A 24,710-nucleotide genomic window follows, 5' to 3' on the forward strand; every position below is an offset into this window, starting at 1 on the left:
GTACACCCAAGCCTCAGTGGTTGGTCTGAGGGAAAATTCAGTGTCCATTAAGATCTTCACTTAAACATTATAAATTATTTTTATGTCCTATAAATATAAAATTATAGGATGGCAGTGATCTAGAAGAGATAAGACACTAGCTTTCAGTACAACCTTACTAGAACAGCGATTTAAAATTTGCTTCTCTTTGCAATACAGTAATATAAAATGTGTCAGTCCATATTTACAAAATATTTTCAGAATACTTTAACATGTTAAGAGATGCATTAACTGTCTCCAAATCCATGCTAAATCAGGCAGTGGAGGGGAGGGAAGCACCTCAAAGCCATTATGTTAGACTGCCTCCCCACCCCTACTAATCTTCTTGATACATTAACATAATCCCCAATCACACCTCGATCTAGTATACCTACATAATCCCACAATAGAAGAAAACATTACCTCTTGAAAGAATACACATTGCAGTGTGTGAAAACTTCCTAGGAGAAGATAAAAGGGAGAGGGAAGATGCTAATATAAAACTACTACTTCTTACATTTATGCTATTAGCAAGAACAGGCTTATAAGTGATTTGCAAAAGCATCAGTAGTTGTTTACATGTTTTTCCAATTTTAAAACCCATTTTGCAATCCCTATTGCATGCTGTCAAATAACCCAAATAAATAAATATTGGACAATTACTGAATTACAGTACAATAACTGCACCTATCAAGTTTTGAGCATCACTGTCCTTTTAATTTCATATTATTCTTCCAAACCCACATGCCATTCAGGTGATGCGCGGTCTCACCCTTGAGCACAGTAATTTCAGATTGCAGACCATACTTTAATAGACAGGGCATTTGCTTTATTACCGCAGATCGCATCTCCAGCCTGCCCAGTCCCTCCTGCAGCTCTGCCTGCAAGAGCCAGCCACCCTGCAAGGGGACAGCGGGCGGGAGGCTGCACGGCCAGCTAAGCAGCGCTGCGCTGTGCAAATGTAGGTCAGGAAGGTGAGAATGTTGTCTCTGCTTTGTACCCACAGCGAGAGTGGGGGTAAAGGCTTTCTGGGGTGGGAGGCTGGGGGAGGGCTGCGGAGAACAAGTTCTTACAAGCAGGTCAGTTAAAAAAGCTCTTGGATGGCAGAGAACAGAACAGCAAAATTAAGAATGCAGCAGCGGATCAACACCACATAGGTTTAAAAAATACAGGGCAGGCTCCGCGATAAGGGAAATTATTAGAAGGGAGGCCAAGTTAGAAAGCAGGATGTGAATTTCTAGCGTTAAGTGTTTTACACTTCTGCCCTTCCGAGAAAGAATGAGGCAAATGCATTCCTCTAACAAAATTTTTTAATTTGTGATTGCAGTGCATGCTTTTTATTATGGCCTGAACCCAAGCAATTACAAGACATGACACGATGGCATGAATGGCAGGTCAGTAACTCTACAGAGAGTATTTTATATAAAGGACTGCTGGCGCACAGTCAAACCAAAAGCAAAGAGAAGTAGATCACTTGGAGCATAGAATTTACATTTCATTTTCAAAGGAAGAGTTAATTCTGCTCTTCTTTTGTCTGTGGCTAACTCAGAAGAAATCCAGCCTGGTACAATATGGTACCTTCCTTTCACAGTTAAATGACTGCAAAGGAATTTAACTGAACATGGGATATGGATGAAAACTACCACATTGCCGTTCTGATATTACCATGGCAACAGAGCTCTCTTAAGCATTTAAATCTGCCAGTTTGCACGATGACACTAACTGGATAATAGTAACGATGCATTTTGGTCCACAAGCTAACTGCTGCATAACTCAAACCACAGGGTACGAACCACTCCCTTCGCATTTCTCAAAGCTAGCCTGGTGGTCAAAATGTTCTAACTGAGAGAGTAACCTTGAATTACTACCCTCAACATAAATAAAACCAAAGAAACAAAGTCCCTCCAGCACAGGGAGTAGTCATAGCTTAATGCTTTATATACTCTCAAAGGCTTCCATTGGAATGCTTGAGCTGGGCACCGTTGGTGTACTGGGTGGAGAAGTCAAGGCTGCTAAAAACTTCAACAAGATTTTTCTCAAAGGGCTTTTATTTTCCTGGGAAGGTTTGAGAAAAGAATACACTTTCTAAAGAGCAAATTGAACTGCTGCTGCTATCTTTCAGATATCATCTGCCTGAGAAAGCAGACCACTACCAGTGTTCTTCTACAATCTTCATCAGTTTGTGATCCACATACACTCTCTTAAAATAAGAAAACACTGCAAGCTGCTTTACCTTACTGGAGGCCAAAGCGTACTGAAGAATACACAAGTACGCCTCTGAGGACAAGCACATCAGAACAAGCACATCCATTTCCTTTTAACCCATCTAGCTTTACCTAATATTAATTGCTATTTCAACTGTTCAATAAGAATATTCAGTGAACCCACTCACTCTGATCCCCCAGATGCTCAGTGTGGGCATAACAGAGAAGTCTCTTTTTCTTTACCTCATCAGAAAACAAAGCATGTGAAACACCTTTCTTATCCTAACATTTTAAGGATACAGGCTTTGATACTGTCTTGCAATTAATTCAGCTGAAAGAGATGAAGAAACTGAGCACAGCATTAAATCCTTAAAGGTTTAAAATTTTCCAAGATGACAAAAATCAGATGAGAGGAATTAGCCATACTTGCAAGGATGTAGATTAATCTTTTCAACAGAAAAAAGTCCTCAAAAAGTCAAGTATTCCCAGATCTTTCCCTGTTAACACTTTTTAAAGTTTTGTATTAAATTATAAAATGAAAAACATCCATGCCATCAGAAAAACACCAAATCCCTCCACTCTTCCACTCCTGAAAAACCAAAACCCCACCACATCTTTTCTTGTGGAAAGGCCAAGTGTTCCCACATCACAGTAAGCTCAAAATTTAAAACAAGAAAAAACAACTGCCACAAGAAATCCTTTCTTAATAAAATACCAAACAAGTCACCAAGGAAAACAAAAACCTTGCTCATTGCCTTTACTAAATATTTACCATATCCTGCATTTAAACAAGCTGAGGTCTAGGAAATATTTTGAGAATAAGAGAGAGATTCTAGGTTTCATTCAGGATTTCTATGTTGTTGTCATCACTTCCCAAAGAAGCATGAGTTTAGTATTAAAAAACAAAATCTACATCACAATCTAAGCCTGTTGTGCTATAATGTATAGGTTGATGCAAGATGATAAAACAAAAATGAAACACTGGAAAACACCATCTGTGACTCAGTCAAAAATTTAGTACTGCCACTTAATGCAAATGCCAGTCTTTTTATAGGCATTCCTCCAAAGTCCACCTAGGCATTGATTTTTGTAGACATAAAAATTCAACTCAATTATCCAGCCTTCCGACTCAAGAGAATAACCAATTTCCCATTGTATCATCATTGAATCATTTCTAAGTACTGGATTTTATTGTTTTTTAATATAGAAAAGGGTAACATTTTTATGTCCCAAAAATTTAAAGAAATGAGATGACAACTCAGAGGTACTCTTAACATTACTTAAGACTCTAAAATAAAAGTAAATATCATACACATACCTGAGGGGACAACTAACACATCTGTTCCTCAAAAAGCAAATTACAAAGCTTATGCTATAAGCACACTGAGGCATACCAAAGGGAGGAAAAAAACCCAAACCGCAACAAACTCACAGAAATCACACTGTTCCAACATAAATGTACCCTCAACAGAAAAGTATTTTCAGTAACACCTCTATTAATATTAGGAGAAAATTCTGTCTTTCAAATCTGAAATTATTTTTAAATGTTGATGCAGCAGATTACTTCTGTCATTTCACCAGATTTTAGATGGTTTATCTATTTTGGAAGTTCACTACATTACTTAAAAAAGCTAATGCTCTTCCTGAATTTTCAAAGTGATAAAAAAAATAAATAAGAAAGTAAGAGGAAGAATGGTAGTAACAATTCTTTTACTCTACAAAACCTGTAATTTATTTGGATTTAAAAGCCGTAGTTACTACTTCATACTATCCAGCTGTGAATTACCCCCTTTTTAGAAGAAGGCACATTTGCTTGCTACAGCCAGCAAAGGTATGATTTTCCTTCTAATCAAAATTCCATTGAGAAATGGGTGCTGCTAACTTAAGATATCCAACTTAAATGAAATTAGTAAAGGAATGGCAGTCTTCTGCCAATAATCTGGGGGTTTACAGCCTGTGTAAAATATAATGCTGCCATATTCGTTAAAAAATGCACTGTCTGGGTACCTCAACCATTTTTAATTTTTTTTCCCCCTTCCGTCATTTCCTCATTTTCCACTAGTAGAAGTTAAACAGTTCAAATGATTTATTGTCCAAATTTCATGCCAGCAGAGCGGAATGGAAAAACTAGAATGAAGTACACAAATACATTTCTTCCCTACCCCTCCTCCTATTCATCAAAAAAATTTTACACACATGAACCCACACTTTCTCTAATGAACACCTTCTGCATACATTCCATAAATCCAGCCTTTTTGAAAAACACTACTTTTGTTGCATGTAAGACTCCTTATGACAACTAAGCAAATATTAATATTTTACCTCTTCCAGTTCTATAAGAGAAAAACACCTATGAATCTTGTATTAAAAATTTTTCATTGTAAAAGATTTTATGTGAACTAAAGGGCGTCATCCGTTCCCCCACACACCCCTCTCCCAATTTCTTACCATAACATTCTCTTGTACTTGTATTAGCACCTGAAGTACTAATATAATACTTGGATTTGCAACACCTCGATTTACTTACAGAACAGCTAAATCCTAGAACATTCATGATGAAACTGATCATCATAAGCATTAACGTCCCTTTTCTTTTTTCTCACCCCTTAAGTACAATTGAATTGCAGAAAGCAGTACATACTGTCATATTCTAGCTAGGATACAGTAAAGTACTTTTGCACCAGTTTAAAGTGCCGAGAGGAAAACATTCACTGGTACAGTCACTTCAGCATATAAAACTATGATCCAGCTTAAAGTTACGATAAATTGAAGAGCTGGACAGTGCTCATACTCTGAAAGGATGGACTGATTCACCTAAGCCCAAGGCTGAGTAGCTGGCCTTCACACTATTTATCATATCCAGCTGTATAATGCAAGGTGCTGCACAACTTGAGTTTTTTCCTGTGATACTTAAAGACTCTTGGGCAAAAATAGCTTTACGTATTTGCTGAACATATTTTATACTGGCTTTTTGTCAGTAACATGAAGTGAAAAACAATCACAATGAAATGTGTTGCCATAGGAAAAAAAAAAAAAAAAATTGCCTCCCACCACAGCCAACTAAAAAATTTGGCATTTCATTGGTTTGTGGCCAATACAGACACAAGAATCCATGCTCATAGTTTGTCCCTGGCTTTTGGGAAGTCAACAAAAATGGAATTAATTTTATAATGGTCAATAAAGCTTTCTCTTCTTGCCGTCCTATGTCCCTTTGACAACTACTGCTTCACAGCTAAACTTTTTCTCAAGTTACCAAAAAGATACACGGTAACCCACTAGACATGAATCTCTGCAAGGTGCAATATGAAAAATTACACATTTTTCTGAGCAAACCCTTTAACAACCTCCCTCCCCACTCAAGCACCTCAAGAACATGCTAATGAGGAAACATTCTGTCTCAGAGAAATTTCTAACTGGTCTTGTTTTACACAAGCGAACATTAACTCCCTAAACATCACTTCAAGACCCCATTCAGAAGAGATGACATAAGCCTGTCTGGTTCTGATAAAAAACAAACTACAGATTCTGAATTTTCTATACAACGTTTTTCAAGCTCACTAATAAGCTTGAATCCTTTCAATGTCACCGGAGAATAGGTCATATATTGCAGACCAACTCTTTCCTTATGTATCACCAGAAGATATTAGATCAAATCAAAATGACTTGTTTCAACAGTTTGCCAATGTACTAACACAGATATTTTTTTAAACCCCGTAAGTATAAATAAATGTTGATTAGGACCTGTTACCAATATTCCCTCCCTAAACAGTTAATAAAATTTACCCAACACCTCACAGAAATGTTACCTGAATTTCCCAAATTACTGAAAAATGCAAAGATAGAACACAAATTCACATATACAGATTCAACTTTATAGGGATGTTTTAATCTGAGACTACACCATCCTTCAGATATGCAGTACAACAGTAGAAATTTTAAGTTTACTGTGCTGGTACTAACTACATTAAATGAGAATTACAAAAAAAGCCAGTAGAAATATTTTGTAAATACTGTCCATTATTCTAAACTTTAAGAATTGAGACACTTCAATAAGTTTTACATAGTACATCTTTTTCTATTAAACAGAGAGATAAAAGATGCAAAACCAAGCAAAGCCACGCTTCTGGGGAAATACGTAGGCAGGACAAGCACCGGAGAAACTGTAAGAGAAAATATTCTGCCCTAAGCAGCTTATGTAAGTAAATAAGAGGCCAAATTTTAAGTCGTAGGCTTCAAATGATCAGTTTAAGTACTGAAAAAGAGCGTTTTTCCTTGTGCAATGACAATTGAAGTGTGAAAAGAGTGAGGATGCCCTAAACATCCACAGGTATTTAATTTCCTATTTCCTTCTCACCTTAAAGACCCCAAACTTGCTACAAAAGACTCAATGCAAAACCAACTACCCTTGGGTTTGCCAACCAGAATAAAACAAGAAGTTAGAGACCTCTGCAACCTTTTAATGTGCACAGAACAACTGCATTATGAAAAAACTAAAATCCACTGAATTTACTACTGAATGTACATGAAACCCAGATGACCTTGAACTGTGCATGTTGGAAAATGCACAGTCTGTACAGGCTAGTTAAGAAGTACCATTGTAGTTCTATATAATCTAACCATCACCACCTGGACTGAAAAGCAACAGTTTATTTGCGGCTTGATTCAGATCAAATCTATAGCGAACACGAGCACAGCACTAAGAAACGGGACCTCAGCAACAAGCGAAGAAGGAAACATAAGACAGTCCAGCAAAGCCGCTCCCAAACGTAATGGGCTAACCAACGATCTACAAGTTTATAAAGATTCAAGTAAAGGTGAAAAGTCAAAAGCGTATTAATTTAAATGCATTAAATTCCCACATGAATTTTCTAATGCAGCAGTAAATTGGCCTTCACTCACTGTAAAATAAAGAAATTAAACTACAGCTAACTAAAGCAATTTTATTCCTAAAGACATCTCCAGCCAATGGCAATTTAATGCATTATAACTTATGAATGTTGATGTTGTACACTTTGGTAATTTGCTTTAATTTGCTTGAGTGCCTTGATCTAGATATAGCCTTAAGGAATAATTGTATATTGCCATATTAGATTGCATCATCCTTTGTATTAAAGAGAAAAGGTTATTTCTCAATGGCAGAACTAGGAAGCACTTGCTTTAACAGGAAAATGGAGATGACTGTTGCAGACTCTTAACTTCCTAATGACTCCCAGCCCCACTCAGGTGGCAACAGCCTCACCCTGGGAAGACCTGAGGTGTTTAATTACAAATGAAAAATAACTTAAGATTTCAAGTGTTTGGAACAAATCCTGTATTGGGGAGCTCAGCAGCTACAAGAGAAGACTGGGAGGAAGCTCCAGAAGATCAAGTCCCTGAAGGGCACTGACTGACTGAGACTCCAAGGCTACCATGGAAGAAAAAAGGTCACGTTTCAGGGGACGCAGGGGAGGGGTGGTATTTTTCATGCCAAAGCTACATGCAGTTCTTTGTTTAACATTTGTGTGAGTGCAAAGGCACCTCTAGGAGTCTATTTATTTGTCACAAAATCCCTAAACAAGATGGGAATCCAGGAAGATCTGATGCTGAAAAAGGCAGGTAACTTGTGAACTTAAACTATTAAATGGCTCCCAGGTCAGCAGCAGGCTGGAGGCTACCTCAGCTGGATGACAGGCTGCAGTGGTTAAGAATCAGTTTATACCAAGGAGAGAACGTCTGTGAATACTGCAAGAAAGCACACAGGGTCCACCACGAGTCTCTCCTACAGCAGCTTGGTAACAAGGAGTAAGCATGACTTCAGCCAGGGCTTTAACAGAAAATATAAAAACACATTAAACAAAAGAACTGAAAAATAACTGAACCCAGATTTAGATAAGTGTATACCTTTTTATGTAAGAAAAGTTTAAGATTTAAATATCTTACAGTGGAAAACCAAGTATTAAAAAGTGTAATACCATTCACAGTAATATGAACACTTACACTGAAGCGTAATAAATTTACTACAGATCAGTGTTAGAATGAATGAACTATTAATAAATAAAACCAGAATACATCTTTTCCTCCACCAAGATAGTGTCACAAAGCACAAGTGGTTCAAAAACGACTGAGCGCCCTCCCTCCCCACCAAAAAAACCCCAAGCCAAAACATATTACAGACTGCAATTTAACTAGAATCAAAACATTTTTCCCTCATCATCTTCAGACTTGCCAGAGAACCTTACTCTATTTCTTTCACCCTTGAGAAAAGAAAACATCTGCCTACCCCATCAGCTTTTAATCTTCTTATGGACAGAATTAATTTAGTTTCCCTTCCGGGGAATGTGGTAAGAGAGGAAAGTGGCCAAGCCTACTTGAGCCAAAGTGAGTCTTTTGTTTAAAAAACTAAAACAAAAAAAAAAAAAGGGGGGGGGGGGGGGCACACAAAAAAAGCCCCTTATTTCCCAAAGCTGTGAATGTTCTTTAGTTATCCCACATTTATGAAGTATCCATATATCTCTATGCATTTTAATACAGTTTAAATACGTCTTCACTAAAGAAACATCACTTTACTGAACATAAGGCAGAAGCTCCTTGAAGTTTGCCAAATATTAAATGTCAGGTTTATCAATCATTTTCATTCCACTTATGAGAAGCATCAGAAAAAGTTGCATTATCTCCTTAAGGTATGTTTCTTATTCATAACTGAGAACTTTCACAAATATCAGTATACTAGTAACTACTGTTTAAATTTAACACATTCTTGATCTTAACACAGAGAATGTTGAGTACTTATTACCTTTTACATTCTTTTCCTCTCAGCTCCATATAAAGGAGTGATAAAATAATACTTGAAAATATTTCCTGTGTATTGTGAATTTCCATTTATAAAATGTTCCCTACAGATGGATTACTGTTATGGTACTCACTGTTTAAAAGGACCTAATACCTACATTCATATTTGAAAGAACTGCAGTTCACGCTGTTGGATAATGTAGGCCAACTACAGGCAGCTTTCCAGAGAAGAAAATAAAAGGATATTAAGAGTCTTGCTGAGAACTGCTAGGGAACGGAATATAAGAAACATACTGAATATCTGGGTTTGTTGTACAGAACAATGACATGCATATAAAAGTTACCCTCATTAATTATTTAGTATATCCAAATAAAGGTGAGCAGACTGCCTGATTACACTATTTTCTCATTCATCTGAATGCCAAGTACAACAAACAAGTAAATACACTTTTCAGAAGATTTCAGGTACGAACAAGGAAGTCTATTTACATTTTCAAATTCAACATATGAAATCTGAGCCAACTATAAAACTACCCTTTAAAACCAGATGTAATATTACACCCGGCAGTCCAGAGCTCCTTTAGATTTTAATTTCTAAGATAACATTATGAACCATTTAGTATTCTAATATGCATTTTACCACTTCAATCTGCATTTCACCTGCTGTTCATGTCCAGATATTTTTGGAAGCTTTTTCATGACATTATTTTCCAGACCTAGTTATACATGTGAAATCTACTACAGAATCAGTGGTTTGTTACAGCATACAATGTCACCCTGAAACAGAATGGATTTTATAAACCCATGTGAAGTAGCTGTATATATAATGTCTATTATAATATATTATATAGATTATTAGCTACAAAATATTTGCCTTACTGCCTTATAAAGCTCTCTCCATCCACAAGTCTTTTGTTCTATTTCATAACTACGATGAAACACGATTAATCAGGCAGGTTATCTTTCTTAATGACAACTGGATTCCATTTTCATTTCAGTAATATTGCCATCTGTTTGCCTGATTTACATCAGCTGCTCCAAAGATAACCAGTAAGTAGGACTGATGAATACTGCTGCATGACGCACCCTCAAGTCCCCTTATTCCAAAGCAAAAAGCAGGTTTTTCTCCCCCTCAGGAAACAGATTTGCTAGCAGCCTGCTTTAGTAACATTCCCCCCCTTCTTCCACAGTATGCTTTGAACCTACTTTCCAGTTTCAATAAAACCTGTGGAAAAGTTACTGCCTTTGTCAATTTTTTTTCCATAATTGCTGGCCAGGGAAATGGAACTCTTGAAGTACCGCTCCCACGGAGGGAACAGCAGGCAGCACTTCTTCTCTGTCCCCTCAGAATGGCAGCACCAAGCCACCCCAAAGCAAACACCTGTTAACTCATCAACTGCACTGTCTTCCACGTCAAGGGAGATGGCTATCTCCTCATACCCACTTAGGCAGAAAAGAAACTTAGGTGACTATAAAGAAAGAAACATATTACTTTTATTCCCTATGAAGAAACCCAGAATTGAAAAAAACCCCAGACAATCCTAAATTATAAGTACTATGAATTTACAGCAACTAGACTGACAGTTAACTACAAGCAATCTTGTCACATCACTACATCACTTTGCTTAGTCACACAAAGTTTTGCTTCACACTTTAACTGAATTTTAAAAGCCTGTTGCTTATGCACGAAACCCACTCATACACCTTTATGGAAGGAAAGTATCACCTGCTTTTAACCTCAAAGAGCTCAAAAAGTGAGATATTTTAATTACAATAATAGATCTTAAGTCTCCTAAAGCAGCAAGCCAATTGAATAGTTCAACTTCCTAAAACTTACTCTGCCAAATGCAAGGGGTAATATAAGGTGAAATAAAAATATATTTTGTTAACATTCACATTGTATGAAGCCCAATCAAGCTTTAGATCCTAGCTATCCAAACGGTATTTGTAAAAACACAGTTCTGAAAGTTATTTATCAATCTTTCAATTTACCAACGGTTTGAGATAAATTTGACATTTTCAAGTACATTGGACAAACCATTTGAAATACTAGGTACTGAAGACTAATATGTTCATGCAGTAGCAAGCAAAAACTTGATAATTGCTTGTATACTTTTAAAACAAAGTATTTTATCTCAAAAAAATACACATTCACACTATGCATTTAGCAACTCACAAAGATTAGAAACAAGATGGTGTTGGTTGTTTTTTTTTTTACCCAAATACTATCTTCAGTGTTAAGTCTCAAGTTGTATGTATATGATGTTCCTGTGACTTGGAAAACCCACAAACCAAAAGCCTTCAGAAAAGCCCACAATCCTTTGGGGAATAAAGAGGGGCAAAACAGAAAGTGGTGAATGCAAATTAAAACAGACAATACATCTTTAAACGCTTACCTACATGCACTTCCAAACAAACAGACGTTTCCTCTTAACTCACTTAGCTGAGCAGCGTCTTTAAGAGAGTTTTAGATGAATACAGACTAAAGAACCACCATTCCAGCAGCAGTGATGCAAGTAGTTTCCACAGTAGCATATTGCTCAGTGAAAACGTAAATATAGCTCCAGATGGCAGCTCAGCAGATCACAAACACAGGTATATTCTGGAAGGTACTATCAGTATTGCCTAAATGCTAGCTGAGTGAGCCATAACTAATGCACAGTTCATTATATAGTCTTTAGTCATTTACCTAATGAGAAACCTATGCTGAAACAGACTGTATTCAGGACCACCAGTAGCAAACCTGACTACACCAGGACCATGCCTATAGATTGTCCTTGCAAAGATAAATTAAACACATTTCACCATCCTAAAAGCGAGGATGCAGATTCAACAGCAACAGCATGTGGCTGCATAAAAGACACAGGCAAATTAACACCTGGATTTAGATGGAACAATAAAAATCACATAAAGTTAGAGACCAAAATACTGTCAGCCTTAATCAATTACCTTCTTAATTGGCCCAAAAAGGAACTGCCTTAAAGACTTAAAAATACCACCTATTTTGCTATCCTAACTGGACCTTCTAATTTGTGATGTTGCACTACATTGAAATAGTGCTAAATGACATCGCTTATAATCCATCCCGCAAAAAACCAAGAACAAGCATTCGGACCTTAGCATTTCATTAACATTTGCCTCCAAAGATCTGTCTCAATTCTGAGCTCTGCAGCTTTGACGTGCTTCAAAAATGCTCTTTGCCTCGCATTTTCATGCAAAACCTGAAAAATGCAACACAGTCTCGTAATAAAGCCTGCCACACCGAGATACCCTCTGGCTGGATTCAAACACTAACAGCTATATACTGAAAGAAACCCAACAGAAGCCCCAAAAGAAACCCACAACTGCCAGAAGGAAGGGAGGTGGACCGTTAAAATAGCAGCTCTGGAACAAAGTCCGCACATTGAAACAACAGTCCTTAAAGAGCATTCAAAAAAAAAAAAAAAAAAAAAAGGCCTTGACTATAATGACAAGGTACAGAATTTAGAAAAACAAAACAAAACTATCATAAGGGAGAATTTGCTCTGGCTTAGCTAAGTCATAATAAGTAGCATGAGCACGATGTATGGCAGACTGGGCTTTGAGGCATGTTCCTATGGATATGCTTCTAGGGTAACCATCAAGCTATCCTACTTTCCAGGCTCAGAAAAAGGTATGACCATGATGCCAAGTCCCATATAAGCAAGTACTCCAGGCAGAAAACTTGTTTCTACAAATAATGAACTGTGGATCTTACTCCACTAAGAGCAAACGACCAAGTAGTAAAATGTAACATGGCCTAATGACAGTGGTATAAACTCAACAACTGAACAGAGAAGGAAATCTGGACTCTGTCATCTCAGATTAGTTACATAAATGACTCAGCTGATCATTAAATGCTTGAATTGTAACTTTGACTTAGTTACTGTATCATGAATTGAGACATGTTAGAAACATTCAAAATTTTGTTACAACTCTTATTCAAAGACAACGGGATGGCTACCCAGGTGATTATTTTGGCAAATGTGGATACACTTGCAGGGAGAAGGATGGATGTTGAAGTGACCTGCTGGTTCCCGATCTGTCACATGCTCATTTACACTGGGTCATAGGACCTTTGTAGTGCCTTACGTAGTTGGGAATACATTACAACGTGACATAATAGCAAAGCTAATTTTTCCCCATTAAAAAAAAAAATTGATGATGAACTGTCAGTTGAAGATGCAGCTATTACGTATTCAGTAGACGTTTGGAGATAATTTCTAGATGGAAATATGTAGACAACATTGTTTAACATATAAGCTATGTGAAGTGTGTGATATTTGATTGTTCAGAACAATTAGGACAAAGCATAAAAATCCGTAGCTTAGGTTCAGCCGGTATCATTGAGCAATGCCCTATGAAACTTTCATTAATAGGTATTACACATAAATCTTAAGACCTAAAAAATACAAATAAATCTAAGCACTTATATAGGGTTCAAGCAGAAAGTGGACATCCAATTCAAAGAACACAAATGAAGTTTCCTAGATGTTTTTATTTGGGGTCATATTTCCAAGTGGAAGTGACTCCCGAACCATTCGTAAAGGATCTGAGCCCTAGCGCACACTGTACAGGGCAGATGAGTTTCTCAAGGGACACCCACAGGGCTAGCAAAGAAACTTGTACCATTCAGCTTTAGGTCAAGAAAGGTCTAGCAAGTCATCTTAGAATCCATACCAAAATTTTTTACGGTGCTCAAGCTTTTGTAAGTAAAGCTCCCTGGATGCCTAAAGCTCCATTTCAATGTATACTCAGAAATACTTCAGATTCTCACACTTGGCACTCCTCCATTTAAACCACTCAGGGACCTGATAGGCATGCCACAAGCACATTTAGCACATTGACATTTTACACGGAACAGTGACTTCAGACACATTCATTCCGTAACAAAGCTAGATAGCTCCAGGTCTCTCTCCCTCTTTTGTTCAGTAGCATCCTGAGCAACACAGCAACACCTAACTTCCAGATGCATGACTGGTTATACAACATCCACTTAGTTTCTCGAATTTGCAGTTCCTAGTCTCAAAATACAGTAAAACCTACTATAAGGAACAAAACAGGCAGTTCTGCTTTACAATGCAGTGCAATGGCAAGATACCTTGGCACCAACGTACATGATTTACAATTGCTGAGAAAACAAGCGCAATATTGTTCAGCCTAACACATTTTCTTGAAAGCAGCATTTGTATTTTTCCTTGGTCTCTATCAGCTTGACTATTTACACTAAAACTCTTCTAAGGGAAAATTAATTTACCTACTATTTGAAACACAACTGAGGCAATGAAATGCCAGCCACTGAAATTGTTACGTGGACCTTAAATATAAAATACAGTAATAGTTCTCAGGAAACCTGGTTGGATTTCATCCACCCTCATTAAAATAATATAAACACACAAAGCCTTCTGGTCTGTCACCCCAGCATAAGGTTGCTGGCCGACTGTTCTGGGGACAGATCCATTTCTCCAGCTCTAGGATTTTTTGAGTTAGTGGTCATGTCCTAGCCCTTAACCCTCATGGACAGAGAGCCTCATGGTTATGTCCGAATTACAGTTACAGATAAATATACTTCATAGGAAAAAAAAGTTTTACAAATCCAATGAAAACAAAAATCTCTGCCTCCAGCATCAACTATGGAACACTCTTCTAACAGACAATTATCACCATCTTCCTCGTCTCCTCTTGATGGTTAAAAACTGAATAGTATGCACACAGAGTTCACAGAATGCTGCTCAGCCCGCGGAGGGGAGCGGGGGCGCGGGCGGGCTGGTGTTACACTCGCATCGAGAATAATGACGAGCTTATGCACAGACTGCATGAAAATTATGCTCTGCTTCAAAGCCTGTTTCAAATGCTTTCAAAGAGTCTGTTGTTTTGTTGACTCCTCCCTCGCTTACCACTGCTTTCAAATATTTTAATGAGATTAGGACATGACACAGAAAACTGGTGACATGTGGATAAGTCGTTATCTCTCTCCTATCTAATATTTAATATGTATTAATTTTATTTATTTTTTAAAGGTAAATGCTATTCGTCTGTATATTGAAACACAACATCCAATTCCACCATATGCTTCTGAAAAGTCATTTCAAGTTTTGGCACTGCATCACAGTCTTAATTCCTCAATGTGAAGTAAAAAAGTTCTCATGGACTTACCTACTTACACAGAAGCACATCAATTATCTGAAGTCTTTTATTTTAAATACGTGCACACACCACGTTCATTGCTTCTGCCCCAACATGTTTCTTCTCCAATGGCCCCTCTTTAAGGTGTCGGAAACAGTATTTCCCTACATTCACACTAATCCCTTCATTAAGGTTAAACAACCTCTCAGTTAAAATAATAAAATCACTGAAACTGTATCATACTCAAAGGATTTTAAAGGCAATTAAGAGCAACATCCTTTAACTAGTTAATGCTCAAGATCTGATACTGACCACAACATAGAGGTGTTGAACCAGTCCTCCAATTCTTCCAAAATTAAGCCTGCTTGTACTGGGCTAATATAGGGATCCCCCTTGTTTCATTAGTCATTTTCTGTCAGGACTATAGAATGTTATTTGTTTTGACTGAAATGTAATATATTTTCTTTAATTACTGATAGTCTTATAAGTTTACTCAGAGTAATTTTACAATTGAGAGATTGCTGTAAAGCCTGGCAGGTTACACTGGAAAGATGGACGTTACTTTTGTTAATTTGTAGGAAAAACATTATCACTGAAGGCAGCAGCATTCAAAACTTACACAGAATTTCTTACTAGAGGTAAAACTTAGATGTTTGCATACACAGCAGAAATTTGCATTTGAGTTTGCTACAAGTGAAGTGCCTCAACTGAAACCCTTACTAACTGCACAGATTCTTCAAAAGTAGTCCCAAACTCTCCGGTAAGGATATCATCTCAATAGCTAAAAGAGCTGTTGTAGCCACCTGTTTACTGAACAGTTAGAGCAAGAAATGCCAACAGCAGTTCAATCTGCTTATGAGTGCAGATGATCGGCGACAGATTCCATTACTAGCAGCAAAAACTAAAGAGAAAGGAAGGAAGCTTCTGAACTTCAGCAGCTGGGAATACTGCAAGAAACTGGAAGTTAAAGGCAGGAGAGCTTTCTAGTAGTTAGGAAAGGCAACAAAGTAATTTCTACAAGGGTTTACTGCAGTACTATACAGATCTTACTTGCACCCAAGTTTATAGCCACAGGGAGTCACAGCTCATTACCAGTCAGGACTCCCAGAACTCAGAGAAAATAATTCCACAGAACTCCCCAGGCTATCACTCTATTCCTTTCCTTCACATTAAAGTTATGGAAAGTTAAGAAAAAAAAACACAAAGATGACTAAAACCAGCACCACTGTGACTACAATTGTCTTGGAGAAACAAATACTATTTGCAAGCGCACACAGTCAGAACAAAGCACGCCCTGAGCCTAGAAGAGGCTACAGTTCAGTACCAACCTATAAAAGCCCACTTTACCCGACACTGGCGGAACAAGCGACTTCTCCCGTATCCTGACATAGGCGCAGATAGCCAGTTTGTTCGGATCTTAACATCTCAAGCTAAGTTCTTCACATGTTCTAGTTACAGAAACCAGTAGTCCCAAATTCAATTTCATTATACATAAAAGGTCAGACCCACTTTCTAGGCTTCCACCAGATGACACTGGCTTAGACACCAAGTCAATATTTCTGTGTAGAAAAGGCGGCTAATGCCCTGGAGATGTCACATTTACTCAAGAAAGAAAGAACAGGTTGAGGGTGTCAGCTTAAAACTCTCTGCATTCCCTCACACTCCGTGTGTAAAAATACTAACATAGTTATCTTCCAGAGCTCTTATTTGATCCATCTCAAACAGTAAACTTCCCTACTTAAAACAAACAGAAGTTGACTTGTTATACAGGGGATTATGCTTTGAAGTGAAGCGTGCAGGTAGACATGCAGGTTTCTAAAAGTCATGCTGCACAATTTGCAACACAAACTGCTGGGTAACTAGATAACCAGAGCTACCACCACTAGCCTACTTGTTTCCAAAACATCATCAGTCCAGGCAAACAGAAGGTGCCACAGGTATTAAACCAGGATTTCTGAGGAAGATGTCCCATTATAAACAATTCCAGGTCCAGAATAATGAAATCATGCCTTCCCAATAAAAATTCATTAAATAACTCAGTTCTTCCTAAGAGAAAGTTAAGTGTGCCAATTAAGCAAAAACCCTGTTACAGGGAAGAACTGCCAGCAGCACAAGTTATTTTAGCTGACATTACTTCAGAAAAAGCCCACCATTCACCATCTGTTCTGGCACAAATTCTGAATGCTAAGAAAGTTTCCAACATCACTGATGAAAAGAAAGCAGTCAAGATGCAGAAGTTTTTGTTTTGCTGTTAAAAAGAACAAGCATCTAAGACAACTCACATTTCAGCAAGAACAAACACAAAACAGAACTTTTGCACATTTCATAAAAATCATTACACAGAACTACAGTAAGGAAGAGTGCAAGTGGAAGACACATAGGGAATATAATATGAAATAAGTAAAAGTTTCTTACACATTTTACATGAGAAGCAGGCGGGCAACTCCAGACAGTGGGTTATGGTTTACACTCCAGGTAATAAGCATAGATCTACAAAGTTTTTTTTCCAGTTGGTAACAAGATCAAAACTTTTGGAAGCTAATGACTCCACCAACCTCTTAAACAGAAGACTAACCATCCAACTGTTTCATTCACAGAAAACAAAGGACAATGCACACAGGGAAGCCAAAGGAATCAATGTAGCACAGAGAACAAAAGCTGGGGTAGATGGTATTACTAATAATGTTAAATACTCAGGTGAACCACCACACTAGAGTAAATCTCTTACAACATGGAAACTAGAGCAAAAATAAGAAAGATATGAAAAAGTGATAAAGAATGAAGATAAATTAAAATACATAATTCATCCATCTCAAGGCAATATTTATAATTTCAGAAGCAGTAAGAAATTCTTATTGCCTTTCTACAAACCATTGGTGAGATCTCACTTAGAATTCTAACTCCATGAAATTTTACTTCTCCATGCTCGAGAAAAAGATGAATCTTAACTGGAATAGCTAGAGAAAAAGACTCACATGGGAATTGAAAGCTAATTTCACATTAAGACTTGTTTAGCCAAGCAAAACAAAAAGTTTTAAGAGAATGAGACTGCTCTCTATAAATACAGTAATGGAAACAAACACCACAGAAGAAACCCAGGAGCCACCTAAGCTCCTACCAAGGACAACGACGGCACAAAAATGAACCTTTCATATTTCACCATTCCTCTGGAAATCAGAGGTCTGAAGTTTGAAGACAGCTTCTAACAAAGAGCTACCTAACACTTCAATTCCTTTGAAACGGTTGATGAGTTCACAAAAGGGATTATACCAATGCTATGAGGACAGCAGACACCATCATGTAGGTAGAATGCAATTCCGTTGCTATCCTCCATATTCCTATGATTTAGCCAATGAGTGTAACGTACTTTGCCATCACACCTCTAGGGGACGAAAACTTCCCCATTTCCTTCCTAGTTTTGTCAAGCATAGAAAATCAGAACAAACCACAAAAAACCCTGAATAAAAGCATAATATGAAGTTCGCTAACTGGTAGTAGATTAAGCATTCCATATAAAACAACAATCTGAAGATTATGGGCTAGAACTATGCGGTCCATCACCATGACAAAGTTTAGACAAAAACAGATTAACATTTCTGTGCCACATAATTAATATTCATTTCTCCCACATCTGAAACACAAAATCAGTATGTCACTGCAATTTATGAATGAGCTAAACATTTAGGGCACCTTTTTAATAGTCTGGAAAATAAGGCTCAAAAAAATCCCTTACAAGTTCGTTCTTAGAAAAATACTAAATGACAGATGGAGTCTTAATATTTCTCATGACACCAGATGATGCTTCATGTGCAGTCATGCAATACATCTTAAATAGTTATTTCAAAAACTTCTAGTTTATATTACAAAAAGATTTACTGGTAATGTAATATCAGTTATTTTCTTTCTTAATGGAAGAAACCAGTAAAGTTAACAGTTGGACTTGATGATCTTACAGGTCTTTTCCAACATAAATGATTCTATGATTCTGTAATAACTCTACCTCAAAACTCTAGATAGTTGCTAAATACATGATCTAGGAATCTTAGAATAAAAAACACTTAATTATTTTTAAATAAACTTAAAAAAAATGTTAGAGTTACTGTGCATCCCTTCCCTTTTAGATTATGTATACTGACAAGCTTGACACATTTCAACATTTCTACTTTAATGTAATCTTGCTGCCTTTTATTTTTTTTTCCCCCTTCCTTCTTTCTTTTTCCTCCCCCACAGGGCAACTTAAACAGAACCTGTTTACTAAGTCATTTCAAGTCACTACAACTTGAAACAGATACATTACACAATAGAAACCTGGGTTTGGTATAACACCACCTCATAAAGCAGTCCTAGATTTGTGCAAAGTCCAAACCCAAACCCAAATATCTGGACATAATGGCTTATTTTCTTCTCCTTCACCCAATCTATTACTGAATTAATCTAGAAACATCACTGTTCAGAACCAAGTAGATTCCCTTCCTTAAAAGTCTTTTTTTTTTTCTTTTAATTTTTAAGTCCAGAGGAGGTTAGGAATAAAAGACTTGGGCAAGAACTTTTATCAAACAAGAAAAAGCTCTAAGTGTTTTTAAGAAATTTATATTCAAGATATTATTTTATGTTCAAATTAGGAGTGCAAACTACAAGTAGCGCATGGATTTAGGGGAGTGTTTAGTGCTGTCTATTCATCAGATTTATATAGGTATGCAGATGGCAAAAACCTTAACAAGGGCCCTACATTAGTTTTGTAGCATCTGTCCTACTTACCAGCAGATCAAAACAGCATTTGTTTGAGAGAATTCAACCCACTTCCACAAAAGCAGAAAAAACATTGGTCAAAAAAAAGGAAGTCTGTTTGAGGGTCAGTCTCTCTCATCTGTGTGTACATCAATCCCCACTAACAGCATTGCACAGTCATACAAAAGCAGTCCATCTCACTAAGCTAAGAAGCTTCAACAGTAATGCAGAGGTCAAATCCTTCCACCACTGAACAGATTTATTGTTACTAAATGAAGAGTAGGAAATACAGCGATACTCCAAAACCTGGTGTTATTCCTTCAGTTCTGTGAGTATACTTTTATCCCTTATGATTATGATAGATGTCCTCCACAGACATGCAGAAGGCTAGCAATAATATGGGTATCTCACTATAGTCCAGCACAAAAAGGCTGCGCTTCCACAAGAACCACCTGCCAGCAAAGCCTTCCTAGCACACCTTTCTACTGCAGACAAATCCCTTGAGCAAAGATTTCTCAAAATGTGCAGAGCAAATTAAAACACATCTTATCTTTTCACAGAGAAGACCTTTCATCAATTCTTTTACCCAACCAAAGTGACTTCTCAGAACCTAGGCCAAGCTGACAAGATATATACAGACAGACAGAAATATAGATATACAGGTACATTCATTTCTACAAAACCTGTTTAAGAAAAGACTTTTTAGCTTACCGTTACAGACTTCAGAGTCATTCCATGATAGGTGCCCATGGTATCAATTTTAAAGCCTTCCGTCTCTGCAATGGAAAAAAAGTCTCTTGTAAATCATTACGAACAGAGGGAAGTCATGTCTAAATGGACAACATTGGAAACACCTCTGAAATTATTTTTGCAAAGAACGCGTCTTGTTATTGGTAGAGGTTTAGGTCCTGTTCACAACACAAAACCTGGTTAGTAATTAGGAAATCTGTGTTTTCTTTAGACAGAGGCCCATTTGGTATTTCTGCTTTCTATAATCAGAGTAAGCTTTTCCAGCTGCATGGAATCATTCAAACCACTCCAGAGAAAGGATACGAATTTAAATCTTTATGAGAATGTGTTACAACAGGCATGCAGTCTCACAAATTCTCTTCACTACAAAATGGAGAATTGCTTCATATTCCCAGAATGCATTGTAACGCACACATTCAACTTGTAGGTGCATTAGTGGAATAATATACTTAAGAAATCTGTTTACATGCCGACTATAAAACTGTGGCCACTTAACATGATAAATTCACTTCTGGAGTGCAGAAGAGCAACACTGTCATTGTCAGATGATACAGAGGGTAAAATCTGCATAAATTCACGCTACCAGATCAAAGGTGATAAAAACAGTTGGTTTGGGGTTTGGTGGTTGGTTGTCGGGGGTTTTTTTAGTCGTTTTAATCAGACTGAATTTATGCTGAGCAAGTGCCAGAAGCCTGCAAGTGCTCAGTGACTAAACCTGCTGCCACTAGGCTGTTTGCTTTAAAATCCTCCTCCTCTGTCCTCCTTTTCTCAGCACTCTTAAGATCATAAGTCGTCTCCTGCCATCAGGACTCACCAAAACCCCTGTTTTTCCTTCTGTAAATCCTGTAGCCTCATGCATGTACTGCCAGCTAACCCCATCAACTAACCACCCTGTTGCAGCACTCTCAAAACTAGCCGGCTGCAACAAGGCTTTTACCACCCTGTACCAGGTTAACTTCAATAAGTAGCTCCCATGCCTTGCCCCTGCACAGCCACCAATCCCCCACAAGGTTTCAACAGTTTATCTACTGTTCGTGATGTTTCTTCATCCTCTTCAGGCCAGTCCCTCTGCTTCTCACCTCTGCTGCATCCTTCTCCTTGTCTCTCCTACATTCGGGGCACTCTCTCCCCTCCCTCTGCTCCCTCCAGGTCTCTCTTCATCCAGTGCTCCTCTTCCATACCCCTTAGAGCTATTTAACTACTTAGCAGGAACCAGCCACAGCTGCACCTTATCCACATCAGCCAGCCCACCGCCCCTGAAGCCAGCCCACAGCTGTATATAATCAACGTTAATTAACCTGCCCTCATTCCTCTATGAATTCATTGGTTGGTGTAGAAGAATTATACTTAAAATGGCATGATAATCACCAATCAAACCATGATAAGCAAACATTTGTCTATACCTAAGCAAGGTTTGAGCTATTTCCACTAGACTTGGGTAAAGGTAACTGATTACTGTACAGGAACAGCTCTTCAGAATTGAAAGATTTTTGCCATTTTTTACACCACCTTCATACAATGCATCAGCACAAAAACATAATAGACCAGAAATAATGCAGAATCAAAGTAATGCTCATATCTGAACCTACAAAAAGTCCAAGAAAAATATTAGATTTTCAAGACTGTTAGAGCTTCTTGCTCTTATCATGAGTAAATTAACTTAAATTGAAACCCAGACAACCTTGAAAACAATGCAGATGCTCTGGGAAGCATCTATGGTTGCTCATCTTTTCTTCCTTAGATGAGGAAGATTATCAGACACTTGTAGGAAATGAGGCAGAAAAGTTTCCCTGATTTAATAACTCTCCAGTGCCTGAAAAAGACATCCAAGAGTTGAAAACTGATCATACTCCTCTCACCACAGAGATAGGTATCTACTTTCTGAACGCTGGTTTTGGTTGTCCCTTCCCCTCCTTGCCCCCTTGATTATGCTAGCAGACCTAAGAACAGCTGCCGAGTGGAGAGGCCGGTGTTACCACGTTTTGTTTTACACAGTCACCTCAGCTCCAGTCCTCCTTCATCTTGGCTTCTCAAGGCCCCCCCTCCCCTTCCGCCGGATTTAACATTTCTGAACTACACAGAGTTGATTCTGAAAAAGCAAAATGCAAGTACCGACACAAATCCAGCCTTCTCTACTAAAAAAAGAAGCCTAGCTTCCCTTTATAAATTGGTATTGCCTTACCACCTTTCCCCACAACCTGAAGATGTAATTATGCATTAAGTCTTAGCTCAGGGCTCATACAGCTGAACATGAGTGAAGCTGCACCTGGCCAACACTTTCATGGATAACAGTTTTCTCTGCAACTATATATGTCACTGTTTCTGGGCAAGGAGCGTATTAATATTTCAGGTGATGCCTGGAGCCTTGCAGAATATTTGGTAGAGCTCCCCTAAGTTGAAGAGATGCTTTTGCTGACATGGAGTGACATCAATCAGCGGCATCTAATCCAGGCTGACAGTTGTTTGTGAATTTCAGAAGGTCACCAACAGAGGAACCTTTTCCCCTTTCCAGAATGACCTATCACAGATTTTTCTTGCCTACGACATGGAGAATTTTCAACTATTTCAACTAGACATGCCTCCCAAACTCCAAAGAATATAGACACCCAGAAGAAGACCAGGAAAACAGCATCCCCCGCCATGCCTGGCCTGCCACGTTTTCTCTCCTCAGCAGAAATCCTGGTTCTATAATTAGTTCTACATGTTCCTTCCTTGTTGCAGTTATTTCTTTCCACTGGGCTTTTTCTACTTTTTCCCCTGAATAAAGCTTTGCATTCCTTCTCAATTAATTAAAAACACCCTAACCCAAATCTCCATCAGCAGTGCAAAGGGAATAAAGGCCGACAGAGCCAGCAGCACAGTGACAAATAAATCAAAGAGGAGAGAGGCACCCGGCTGGGAACAAGCTCCTGCTCAACCACCAATGGTTTCATCTTTTGCACAGATCTCCTCACATCTCTCATAAAAAATGTCCTGGTTCCTTTAATGAGCCACAAGAGCTGCTAACCAGAGCTCTGGCTCTGACCAGCCCCCCGGTCCCAGCACCGTGCTGAGCCTCCCGGCTGGCAGAGACAGCAACGGCAGGGTGCTAAGGAGCCAGCCGAGCCTCCAGCCTTCCCCTGGGCGCTCCGGCCTCCCGCACTGCCCCAGCAGCTGCGCAGGCCCTCCAGCGCTACCCAGCAGCTACTCACGGAGTAAACAAAACAGTTCTGACAATCTGGAAGTAATGGCAGCGCACTTTTTCATACTGACTGTAGCGGGTTGACCCAAGGCTGGACGCCAGGTGCCCACCAAGCCGCTCTGTCACTGCCCACCTCAGCTGGGCAGGGGAGAGGAAATACAGTGAAAGGCTCCTGGGTTGGGGTAAGGGCAGGGACACACTCGGCAATTACTGTTGCGGGCAAAACAGGCTCGACTTGTGGAAATCAGTTTAATTTATTATCATGCAAATCAGAGTAGGATAATGAGAAATAAAGCCAAAAATTGTAATTACCTTCTTCCCGCCTCCTTTTTCCCAGGCCCAACTTCACTCCCAGTTTCTCCACCTCCTCCCCTCCAGCAGCACAGGGGATGGGGACAGGGCTGCGGTCAGTCCATCACACCCTGCCTCTGCTGCTCCTTCCTCCTCACGCTTCCCTTGCCCCAGCGTGGGATCCCTCCCGTGGAAGACAGTTCTCCACAAACCTAACATGAGTCCTTCCCATGGGCTGCGGTTCCTCACGTGCCGCTCCAGTGTGGGTCCCTCCCATGGGGTCCCAAGCGCTGCCAGCCAACCTGCCCCAGCACGGGCTGCCCACAGGTCACGGCTCCTTCGGGCACCCCCTGCCCCGGCAGGGCTGCAGGTGCCGTCTGCTCCTCTGGGCTCCACGGGCTGGTGGCACAGCCTGCCTCACCACGGGCTTCCCATGGGCTGCAGGGGAATCTCTGCTCTCACCTGGAGCTGCTCCTGCCTCCTCCTGCCCTGCCCTGCCCTGGGGGGCTGCAGGACCAATGCTGCTCTTGCATATTCTCACTCCTCTCTTCCACTGCGATTTGTTGTGCAGGTTTTTTTCCCCCCTTCTTAAATACACTACCCCAGAGGTGCTGCCAGCTGGCACC

General features: G+C 38.9%; 1 protein-coding gene across 1 annotated transcript in view; it reads right to left on the bottom strand.

The window, feature by feature from the left end:
• CDC73 (cell division cycle 73) overlaps window positions 1-24,710 on the bottom strand; it is a 113,174-nt gene that overhangs the window by 53,023 nt on the left and 35,441 nt on the right. Inside the window, exon 10 of the mRNA XM_037403564.1 lies at window positions 20,574-20,638. Within this exon, the coding sequence (XP_037259461.1) occupies window positions 20,574-20,638 (65 nt within the window). The remainder of the gene's footprint in view (window positions 1-20,573; window positions 20,639-24,710) is intronic.

The sequence above is a fragment of the Falco rusticolus genome, chromosome 11 (assembly GCF_015220075.1).
Source record: "Falco rusticolus isolate bFalRus1 chromosome 11, bFalRus1.pri, whole genome shotgun sequence".
NCBI lineage: Eukaryota > Metazoa > Chordata > Aves > Falconiformes > Falconidae > Falco > Falco rusticolus.